Here is a 12,503-nt window from a genome sequence, read left to right as displayed (position 1 = left end):
AGTATTTTTTCCTTAACTTGATAGTTCTGGAATTTGGCAACAATATTCCTTGTCATTTTCAGTTTGGGATCTCTTTCAGAAGGTAATTAGTGGATTCTTTCAATGACTATTTTACCCTCTGGATCTAGGATCTCAGGGCAGTTTTCCTTGATGACTTCTTGGAAGATATTGTTCAGGTTCTTTTTTTCAACATGGCTTTCCAGTAGACCAATAATTCTTAGATTTTCTCTCCTGAATCTATTTTCCAGGTCAGTTGTTTTTCCAATGAGATATTTTAAACTTTCTTTTTTTTTCATTCTTTAGATTTTGTTGTATTGATTTTTTATGTCTCATAGAGTCATTAGCTTTTACTTGCCCAATTCTAATTTCGAATACATTGTTTTCTTCAGTTAACTTTTGCATTTCCTTTTCCATTTGCCCAATTGTTCCTTTTAAGGAGTTATTTTTTCCACTTAGGTTTGGTATTTCCTTTTCCATTTGTCCAATTTTTCCAGTTAGGTTTTGCGTTTTCTTTTCCATTTGCCCAATTTTCCTTCTAAATTCTTCTGTGAATTTTTTTTCACATTTTTAAAATCATTGGACAATTTGTCTTCTACCTCTCTAATCTGGCTTTTAAAATTCTTCTTAAGCTTTTCTAAAATGCTCTTTGTACACACCTTCTGAGGCTTCAGATGGGAGTACAGTCTCAATGCTGACCTCTTCTATATTCCTATTTTGGTCTTTGTCTCTATGGTCTCTTCTTTTCTGGTTTGCTTCTTGCTCATGATGATTGCCTTTTGCCTGGCTTTTAAAGTGGACCTCTGCTTCTGGGGCACAGGGGGCTCTGTCTCACAGTTCTTCTGCTGAGAACTTGAAGCTTTGTGTGTTGTGGTCTCTAGTTCTTTCAGTTAGAAGCTAGAATACTTACCTGGTGCTGAACTGGCTGATGTGCCAAGGCAGAGGCCAGAAGAAGTCTTTCTGAGTTTCCCTGGAGTTACCCTGAAGCTCACTGTGTGAGGTGTGGGGAAGGGGTTTGGTGCAGAAGGTCTTCTTCCCCGAGCTGGAGCATAGGCAGGCTCAGGGATTGGTGAATCTCCATCTGTGCTGGTGTCTTCCCAATTCCCCTGGCTGTGCTAAGGCATGCCTGGGGTCTTGGTGTTGGCATTTAAGGGTCCCACTCTCTTGGAGCTCAGGATCTTTTCCTGGTTCACTGAGGTGGAGGCAGCTCCAGTCCTGCACTGGTCCCCTTCAGCCACAGCAAGACAGTGTCTCCTTGACGATTTTCCTAGCCTCTCGAGCTGAGACTGTTTACCCCTGCAGGTGATCCCATTATTCCAGGACTTTTCCTGGGGAAATATTCTCTGGGTTTTTCAAGGTCAACAAGGGGAGGGTACGAGCACTTATAGATATCACTCCACCATCTTGACTCCCAGAAGCATAAGTAGGTGACTTGCAAACATTTATTCTGCAGGCTGATAGTCTCAGGAGTGGCTACTGCTGTTACAGGGGTCCTGCACCTCTGTCTCACTCAATTTCACTGTCCTGGGATGATATGTTTGAGAAACCACACTCCTGCTTCTGATTCAGTCTGCTCAGCGGTTCCTTCTCGGCTTTGCCATGGCAGGGTGTGCACTGGTACTGACCGTGCACTCTGTACTCCCCCAGTCTGGTGTAACAGATCCTTCCTGTCAACCTTCTGGGCTCTCCTAGACTGGAGATCTGCTACACTCTGTCTCCCAGTGGATTCTGCCACTCTGAAATTTGTTCAGATTCTCTTTGTAGAGGTATCTGAAGGAATCTGTGATAGAGCTGAGGTGAGTCCATGCTCTCACCCCACCATCCTGGCTCTGCCCCAAAAGAATTTATTCTTAAAAAATAATTTCATCCTTTTTTATATTATTTACACAATAAAATACTGTTAATATACCATTATTGTTTTACACTGATAAAATTATTACATTTGAATTAAATTTTCTATAGTAAATCATTGTAAAGGGAATCATTCCTAGAAGAAATTTCTTTTTCCCTTTTCTCTTTTCTCATTTAAATTTTATTCTACTTTTTTAATGGATTCTTAATCACCTTCATATACACTTCTGTGACTACCCACTGTCAACTAAATAGTCTAAAATCTTCAACCCACAATTCAAGGTTCTCCTCAATCTGACTCCAAAAAATATTTCCTGCTACTCTTCACTGTTTACTTGTGTTACTTTGCCCATGCAATTTCTTCTATCCACAATAAGCTGCTCACAATTTGCCTGCAGCAGCTGGAATCCTCCCCACCTTTAAGGCCCAGTTCAAATCTTATCTCCTCCATTCAGCTTTCCCTGATCCTCCAAGCCAGAAATCATCCATCCCTCTGAATTTTCATACTTCTTTGTGTGTATCTTTCTTACATATCTTCATTCTCTGTTTTGTCATGTCCATTTGTTAAAGGATTTGTAACTCTCTTTGAACCTAGTATAGTACTTTGTATGTTGTTGCTTTTCAGTCACATCCAACTCTGTGACTCCTTTTTGTGCTTTTCTTGGCAAAGACACTGTCAAGGTTTGCCATTTTCTTCTCCAGCACATTTAGGGATAGAAATCCTTAAAGTAGCAGATGCAGTGGATAGAGCACTAGGGTTAACTCTAGTTAAGGTTGCCTGGTTCCTTATATGAAAAAATGAGCTGGAGAAGGAAAGGGCAAACCATTCTAGAATCTCTGCCAAGAAAACCCCAAATGGGATCAAGGAGAGTTGGACATGACTGAAACAATTCAACAACAACAAAAGGAAAAACTTGTTGCTAGTAAGATATATCAAAAATTGAACAAGATATCCAGAGAGATACTGGGTTCCTCTTCATAGACAGTCTTGAAAATGAAGGATCACCATTTGTCAGAGATGTCATAAAGAGGAAGATTCTTCTTCATATATGGTTGGATTAAATGGCAAATCAAGTTCCTTCCAACTCTACAATTCTAGGATTCTGAATTTATTTTTAATGTCATGGAGCCCTCCAATTAAAAGGGATCTCAGTGGTTATATCATCCAGCTCCTACATAATGCATGAATCTTGCCCATAACATCCCTCACAAGTGATTATCTAGCTTCTTCTAAAAAGCTCCAATGATGAGTCGTCTCAGGCAAGCTCATTCCACTTTTGGCCAGGTCTGATTGTTTAAATACCTTTTTTCCCCCTTACTTTGAACTCTGGATTTGTTCTCCAATGTTTCATATTGCTTCTAGTTCTGCTCTCTGGGATAAAAGTCCCCCACTAAATCTAATTTCCTTTCTACATGACAAACCTTTAAATCCTATGCCATCTATACCTTCTCTTCTGCAAGCTAAGCATTCTCAGTTCTTCAAGTGATCCTTGTCTGTCAAAGTTTTAATTCCATGATTTATCCTCAAAATATGGTCCAACTGGTCACTATTCTTCTTAAAATGTGATACCTAGAACTATATGCAATATTCCCAATGACATTTGCTAGGGAAATCATAGAGGCGATGACAATTCATATAGGTTCTACTTGAAACTTCTTCCATTTCTGAGATTCTATGAGAAAACCTACTGACCATTACAGAGTACTCAGAAACTATCAACTCCCTTCCAGCTTAATGGTTCTTTAAGAAATTAATCTTATAAGCCACTTACATATTCTACAGCCCTTCTAGGTCATTGTTTAGCATAATGAATCTAACAATGTGTTGAATTAAATCAGGGAACATTAATTATCATTATTTAGGACACATAAACATTGTGATTATTTGACTTGATTTTGTTCCAAGTAGGTAAACATTTACTGGGAGTATATTAGGAATTTTTTTTCCTTATATTTAACCCAAATTTGCTTTGCTTTAGGGCAGAAATCTAAATTGGGATATTGCTAGGATAGGATAAGAAGGAACATTTTTCATTCCTTTGATGCAAATCTGCAGGTGTACCAAAATTCACAGGCATGTTATGAACCAATAAAAGGTTTAAATAGTGACTGAGAGCTCACAGTCCTAGAGTGGTATGATACATTATACTACATACTTGACACATATAGCACATATATTTTTCATGGGTAGTTTAATATTTGGGAGTTAGCTTGCATTTTTTTTAGCTTAAAAATTACTTTGTTACATATTTGCTCAATAATGGAAATCATTTTCTTCATTAAACAACCATATTTAAAAGGAGAGCTTTACAAGTACAAACAGAAGAATGTAAGTTAAATATTACTAGTCACAAAATAGGTGCTAAATGAGTTACTTTCTTTATAATTTCATATTTAGGGCTTCATTAATAATAAACTAGCGTCTTCTATAAACACAAAATACTTCCAGCTACATAAAGGCAAATTTTATACATTTTAAAATAAAAACTTTTGGCCAACTTCACATGTATATTATATACTGAGAATGTTATTTTGCCTAAAATTGCATATGGCTCATTTTTTTCAAATAATAATCACCATTCTTACTTATGGAAGACTTGTTTGCACCATCCCTGTGAGTTAGATGGTACAATTAATTTATCATTCCTTGAGAGTTGGGACAATTTTATCTTCATCTTTGTATTTCAAGTTTCCAGTATAGTAGGCACAGAGTATACATTTGATAAATGATTGAACTGAATTTTATGAACAAGAAAACTGAGACTGTGAGAGAGTAAATGATTTGCTCAAGGTCATCTACTTAATGGCAGAATTATGAAAAATTATGTGTTTCAGAATAGCTATTAGATGATTAACTTGCATGATGGTTTTAGTGTTTACTCAAGGATATTACCAATAATTTCTTTGAAAACACATTTGAAAAAATTTAAGCTATCTATAGTCATATAAAAAATGTTCTAGATCACTATTAATTAGAGAAATGCAAATTAAAACTACTCTGTGATACCATACCATCCCACATCAGATTGGCTAATATGACAAAACAGGAAAATGGTAAATGTTGGAGAGGATATGGGAAAGGTGGAACACTAATGAATGCATTGTTGCTGGAGCTGTGAACTGATCCAACCATTCTCAAGAGCAATTTGAAACTATGCCCAAAGAGTAATCAAACTGTGTATACCCTTTGATCCAGCAATGCCACTACTACGTCTGTATCCCAAACTGATGATAGAAAAGGGGGAAAGGACATACAGGTACAAAAATATTTATAGCCGTTCTTTCTGTGGTGGCAAAGAATTGGAAACTGAGGGAATGCTTACCAATTGGGGAATGGCTGAACAAGTTGCCATATATGGAATGTGTGTTCATCTTTCGTTGCCGAAGAAGACCATGCCATCAGAGAAATAATGCCATGACTGGCGCTTGACTTTGTTTTGAGTGAGGGAGGGCTGTGCAAGTCACCAGCCTCACTTCTCCTCCAGAGCCATCTGAATCCAGTGACCAGATATTTATCAGGGTGACTGGAGATGACCCAGGATGAGGCAAATTGGGGTTAAGTGACTTGCCCAAGATCACACAGCCAGTGAGTGTCAAGTGTCTGAGGTGAGATTTGAACTCAGGTCCTCCTGACTCCTTTATTGGTGCTCTATCCACTGCACCACCTAGCTGCCCTATGTAATAGAATACTATTGTGCTATAAGAAATGATGAGCAAGCAGTTTTCAGAAAAATCTGGAAAGACTTATATGAACTGACACTGAGTGAAGTGAGCAAAACCAGAACATTTTACACAGTAACTAACACTGTGATGATCAACTATGATTTACTTAGCTTTTTTCAGCAATACAATGATCCAAGAAAATTCTAAGAGACTCATGACAGAAAATGCTACCTACATCCAAGGAAAGAACTATGGAGTCTGAATGCTGATTGAAGTCATAATATTTTCACTTTTTTGTTTGTTTTTCTGTTTCTTGTGGCTTTTCTGTTTTGTTCTGTTTCTTTTTTCACAAAATGACTAATGTGGAAATATGTTTACATACATGTATAACCTATAACAGATGGTTTTCCATCTTGGGGAAGGGGAAGGGAGGGAGGGAGAAAAAATTTGGAACTCAAACTCTTGATAAAAATCTTGAAAAAAAATGAATGTTCAAAACTACCTTTACATCTAATTGGAAAAAATAAAATACTGTTTATAAAAAAAGAGTACATCTGAAAACTGTGCATGGGTATATAACATCAGAGTATTTTTTATCTGAATACGTACAGTTCTGTCTCATTCTTATTTTTTATGTGCTTTTGTTTCATTTATTAGCCCAAAATACAGGACCAGAATTTACACTGCTTTACCAATTTCTCATGTGAAAAAGTACTTTACTCAAATAGCAACTTTAGGAAATATCAGTTGGAGCCTAAAGCTATGATACACAGTGCAGATGGACTGTGAAACACTATATTATAGGGTCCTAACAAATTATTAGTGTATATAAATACTGAAAGAATAAAACTATAATTATTGAACCAAGTGAATTTGAAATATTAAGGAAACCAATGAAAATTATGATACTTCTTAGTAATAGTAAAAAATCTCAAAATATGGTTGCAAAGAACCAACAAGGAAACCCAAGGTTGTGGGTTATTACTGTGCCAATTACCAGTCTTATCTATTATCATCTATATTTTAAATTGTAGAATGAAAAAAGGAAAGATTTAATCAGTTTGGATTTTTGTCAGTCTTCAGACAGCTAAACAGTCAAAATGGTTGAAGATTTTTTTATTTATTTTCCCACTATTTTACGATGGCAGCAATCAATTTCAGAAGAAACAAATAAAGCACAGCACATTAAAAGAACTTTGGATCTGTGACTTTTCCAAATGCTTAAAATAGTAGCTGTAGTAAATTCACCGCTTTAACAGAAGCAATGAACAGTGGAAAGAAAGTTATCTCATCCCATTGAGGGAGGACATCAGTATAGCATCTTCATTAAAAATAAAACTACTTTAAATAAGCCTTAAAACTGATTATTAATCCAAAGGACCTGTTTATTTTAAGCCCAGTTTACTCTCAAATCTTAGAAAATATTTTTCATATAGACTATTAGACTAAAAAGCAAAGTAAACTTAGAAAATAATGACTTTTAAGTCAGCTGTTCCTTCTAATAGCAGCTTATGATTTGTGAATGGCCTTTGAATTACTCAGAGTCCATTATTTGCTTGGTCTAAAGAAAATGCATGGATGATCAAACTAAAGTAAATCAAGTGAATACTATAGCAACATTCCCCCTCTTCCAATTCAGATTCAACTTTCTGAGTATTAAAGAATTAAAGGAATCAATAGTTTTTCATCAGTAACATATCCTCACAAATACACTGAATTTGGACACAAAGTCTCTCTTATGATGCCAGGGTTTACAAAAGATATGCAAATAAATGTAATAAAATGTAAATCAATGAAATAAACACTTAAGTAAAATTCCTGCAGGTAATATAATGGGGGGGGGGGGGGTGGAGGAATAGAATGATTCATTAATCAAGTACCAACTATTTACAACTCACTTAAAGTCTTTAGGCCTGAATCATCTCATTTCTAAAACTGCAAAAATAATAACTATTTTCCAGAAATGCTGTGACGATGAATGAGATAAGTATGAAGTCTTCTAAGTGCTCTGAGCACCATAGAAGGCTAGATAATTTCAAGATATGGGAGCTCTAAATTCAGAAAAATAATTAATAAGTCAAGCTAGAATTTTAATTAGAGGACATTACCTTATATTTTATAAATGGGGAAACAAAGAGAAATTATCATTTTTAAAGTGTAAATGAATTAATTAAATCTGAAAATAAGAACTAGTCCTCCACTACCGCTAAGTACCAAAAAAATAAATTTTAAGATAGAATTATGGACATCAAAATTTCATTTCATTTATAACTATACTCAGGGATGTTTTGCATTATTAAAATATCATTATTATTTTAATATTTCTACAGTATTCCAATGAATCTGTATTATCATGGATGTGGATACTCTAAGAGTATGGATCATAACTGACTCATGACTCTATCTTGTACATTTTTTCTCAATGTCCTCTCATATGGATCTACATACAGGGTCCAATTAATATGCCTTTCTCTATATTTCCTGATGCAAATGGAGTATGTGGACCGTCCTTGAGTTAGTCTTGTTTCTGATGATATTCCTGTATGCCATTTCTCTTTGGTGATTTTTTCAATAGTAATTATGTTGCAACCTACACACACACATGCACAGCATACATATACATGTGAGTGCACACACACACACGTTGTACTTCCCTATTGCTCTTTGGGTGATCATCTTCAATTCATCAAAGTCTGTGGAATTCAATGACTCTCATGAAGATCATTAGTTTTAACAAGATGGCCCCTTCATTTCAGGAAGAAGTTCATTAAAAGAACTGTGTAGTTCTCAAAAACAATTTGGCTGGATATCTTCATTCTGTTCAAATATGGGTCCAATTCATTGTCCATCTTAGTAACTTTTCAAGACATACGTATTTATAGATTGTCATTCAAGCATATCAAAGTCTAGAAAACAGACATTCTCCATCCACTCTGTTTCTTCTTTGATGTACTTAGGTCGAATTATTTTGAGTAATTATGGATTTCATATGCTACAGAGGAAAGGACCGTGGATTTTAAGTTAAAGGTCTTGGTTCAAATTTCACTTTTGTTGCACCCTATGTGATCTTCAGAAAGTTTTTTTTCCTTCTTTTGCCCTCAGTTTCCTCACCTAAAAAAGAGTCAGCCTAAATGATCTCAAAATTTCCTTCTATCTCAAAAGCTAAGATCCTAGGATTATTTAGGAGACTGAACATTTGTTCTTAGGCTTGATGAAAATCAGCAAAATGTCATTTGCAAATCTGTTTATTAATATCTAGCAGTGTAGTGTAAAACAGTAATGATACTGCTCATAAGGTTTTACAAATGAGTTTTTTACAAATGAGTTTCTATTTAAAAAAAAAAGTGTTGTCCTTGATTAACACATTCATCTACTTGGCAAGAACAACAACTATTTATTGGCAAAGGCAGTTTTTCATATCTTCTACTCTTCTTGTTGTGATATTTAATTTACCTCAGTTAAACTTACTTAGAAAACAGTGATAGCTTGCATATACATCTATTCTTCATTTTGCAATGCTAACAGCTAATTTAAATGGGTCATTTGGAGGAGGTTTAATTATGCACAAAAGCAAAGATTTTGATCTTTAACAAATAAAAAGTTGATTTAGAAATAACTCACATCAGTTACATTATTTCCTGTTTCAATATAATCAATTTATTTCTCATTTTGTTACTCAGTTCTTAAAATGTTCAGAGGCTCCTGATTTTCCTTTGTGTAGAAGTTATCCATATATCATATGAATAAACAAATATGTGTGTAAATATGTATATCTATACATATATATGCTTATACATACACACATTCCTACAATGAGTAGTATTGATATATTTTAATTGTATGCTAAATATTGCCACATATTACTTACATAGTCTACAACCGTTTGGCTTCTCTTATAATATGAAATGACCGAGTACACCATAAAATAATATTTCCTATTGCTTTTAGATGTGTAATAAACCAATTCTACCAATACTTTTGTTTTTCTCTCTAATGAAAACCAGTGAACCATCTTTCGATTAGACTCTTTTCTTCTAGGTTAACTAATAAGGATCTTAAGATTGATATGATTTAGTTCTTCCAGTATTATTTCCACTCATAAACAGTATGAGACAATGTGATTCAGTATTCTCTGATACCTTCTCTTCTATTTGTATTGTCTCTCAAGATGTCAAAAGTTGCATTATGTGACTGAGGACCATATTGTAGTATCATTTTTTTCTTTCATGGGTTTGTCATAAATAAAGAGTTCTTCATCAAGTAGACAGCCCAATAGGTTTGGGCCCCTCCACATTTTGCTCAGTTGCTTCCCAGAAAGCAGGGAGAATCTTCCGGATATAGTACAGTTGCCGAGAAACAAGAGAAAACTCCATATCATGATGAGACATCCAAGTAGGATTTTGTAGAGGATTTCAATTATCTCCCATGAATGAGAAAATCCCAATTAATATAGACCATAACTTGCTACCATTAAAATCAAAAAAGGAAAGAAAAATATAGACATCCTCCAAAATTATCAACAACAATCATATAAAAAAGGAATCACAAGGAAAATATATCTACCTTCTCTTTTTAAAAAAAAAAAAAAGAAGCACTTTCAAATGTGCACAGAAGGATAGTCTATAGGGAAAAATTATTACATTATGGATAATCTGATGACATGACAAAAATATTCCTTAAAAAGAAGTCCAATGAATTTATTCTTTTTATCAGAGCTATTTCCTACTGGAGGGATTATCCACTTAAAATCCCAATTATAAGCAACAACAAGAAGAATCACTAGCCAGTTTAGACTTGAATGGACCTGTAAGAAAAAGAATCATACAGGAAATACGAGTAACATACTCTTACAATAAATGTTGGAGAAGGCAGTGGTAAACCACTTCAGTGTCTTTGCCAAGAAGACCACAATTTAAGGGTCATGAAGAGTCAGACAATGTTGAAAAACTGAACAACAACAACTATAAGTGTAAAACAATGAGTATTTTTGAGTTCTTACAATTAGCCATGCATGGTACCAGGTGCCACAGAGGGGTGGAGAGAGAAAAGGAACAAGACAAATCTAATTCTATGTTGACATCTTTGCCCTGAGAGGCCTTAACAAGAATTTTATAAATCAATTAGGAAACTGAAAGAGGAAAAGCATTGGCTAACAATCAACAAACAACACATTTTACAATGTGATGTAAATAGGTAATCTAAATTTGAAAAAGCACACCAACAACCAATTACTCCTAGGTCTTTTTGGAGATATACCTAGACACTATGCAAATTACAAAGAAAGGGGCTAAGTAAACTTCATAGTGTCAAGATACAACACTTTTGGGGGCCTTAGAGTCTGGTAGGTATTGATTAGAACACTGAGAAGGGTTACAGAGAATCTTCACAACTGTCTGGCTATAAGCACTCTGAATTTAGCAGACGTGTCCTGCATTGAAATAGCTAGTGATGATGTCAGAGATAACATGGGGTAATGAGGACTTTTCTGTGAAATTCAAGGAAAAGTGAAATAGTAGCCTAACAATTCTGAAGACTTCAAATCAGCGGCCTAACCAGGAGAAACTGCACAATTTACTGTGTGTGTCTAATACTCACAACCTCCCACAACATTAGATCCAAAGCCTTCTAACTTCCTTGATCCTGCTAACACAAGAATGCTCTACACATTTCCTTGTACAACCAAAATATCCAGTGATTATCCTGACAGCATGGCAGCTTACTCTCTGATATGGAATGCAGATATTGAGGTAGAGAATGTTGCACATCTGATAGAAGCCTTGAATTATGAGCAGGCATCCTGGCTTTTTCCTTCTCCAATTCTTTCACTTTCTTCTTTCCTTCTTTCATATCTACTTTCTCTATTATACATAAAAAGAAAAAAAATTATATTCAGTCCTATTTCCAAACCTCAAAATGCAAATTTTATTGAAAGGACAGGCCAAAAGAAAAATATTCTTCAACTATAATAACAGAGCCTCCGAAGTCCTTTGAAACATAACTGCCCAACATTTAAAAATACCCCAACCAACCAAGAAAAATTATTATTGAATTGACTAGATACTTGAAAGTTTAAGGATACAATCTTGAAATATTTGTTACTTAGAGGTTGTATCAAAAATAATTAAATACTATGAAGATATTGTTATCATTATCATATTGATTCAAATATGGGCCACGCCTAAAGACCATATCCTAAATGAGAACTCTTTGAAAGGGGAAAAAACTGTATATAGGCATTTATGTAAAACAGATGTATTACATTTAATTTTAAATAAGGCAGATAAGGAGGGGGAGGCAAGTACAGCCTGTAATTCAAAATAATACTATATTTACTTTGAACTATGTAGCAAATTACCTTCCATCAAGATTTTCTACTGAATATAACAACATAGTTACATAACATGAAAATGCTAGAGTAAATCCTTTTTCTTATGACAAAGTTTGAAAGAATAATTTTAAGCCTTGTTCAATATATATCCCTACTAAAACACCCCCCCCACACACACTTTACCTAGTAATATTTCTCATTAAATTTTCATCCCTTCCAATCCTGGTACATTTACCCTGAGAATGGACATGGTACTTTCTTAGAACAGTGCCAACCATATTCTTCTTGTTACATTTCTTCTTGTTGCTCTTCTGATAAATTCCAATGGGTAGGACTTCCAAGGGTGGAGACAAGATGGCAAAGTACAAAAAGCATTCAGCTGAGCTCTCTCCAACACTTACCTCTAAACAACTTTAAAAAATCCACCTCAAGTTGAATTCTGGAGTGGTAGGGCCAACAAAATGTCAGAGTGAGACATTCTTCCAGTCCAAGACTATTTAGGAAGTCAACAAGAAAGATCTGTAACATGGGGATAAAAGGCTGACCTGGAGACTACATGGATGAAACATCAGTGGAGGGAATACGTGGTAGTGACAAAAGGAGCAGCAGCTTTGGGAGTTTTCAAGCCAGGGGTGGTAAGGATATCTGATAACTAGCAAGAAAG

General features: G+C 35.0%; 1 protein-coding gene across 15 annotated transcripts in view; it reads right to left on the bottom strand.

Annotated features, from left to right (window-relative positions):
• Positions 1-12,503, bottom strand: part of ADGB (androglobin) — a 199,920-nt gene that overhangs the window by 130,912 nt on the left and 56,505 nt on the right. For 13 of the 15 annotated variants that reach the window (XM_072643645.1, XM_072643646.1, XM_072643647.1 and 10 more), the window contains one exon: positions 11,232-11,369. The exons of the other annotated variants lie outside the window; for them this stretch is intronic. In XM_072643645.1, coding sequence (XP_072499746.1) covers positions 11,232-11,369 — 138 coding nt within the window. The remainder of the gene's footprint in view (positions 1-11,231; positions 11,370-12,503) is intronic. 15 annotated transcript variants of the gene reach the window in all.

Source organism: Notamacropus eugenii, chromosome 2 (genome assembly GCF_028372415.1).
Source record: "Notamacropus eugenii isolate mMacEug1 chromosome 2, mMacEug1.pri_v2, whole genome shotgun sequence".
NCBI classification, from domain to species: Eukaryota; Metazoa; Chordata; class Mammalia; order Diprotodontia; family Macropodidae; genus Notamacropus; species Notamacropus eugenii.
The sequence above is the reverse complement of the archived record's forward strand: the minus strand, read 5'-3'. Positions and strand labels throughout refer to the sequence as shown.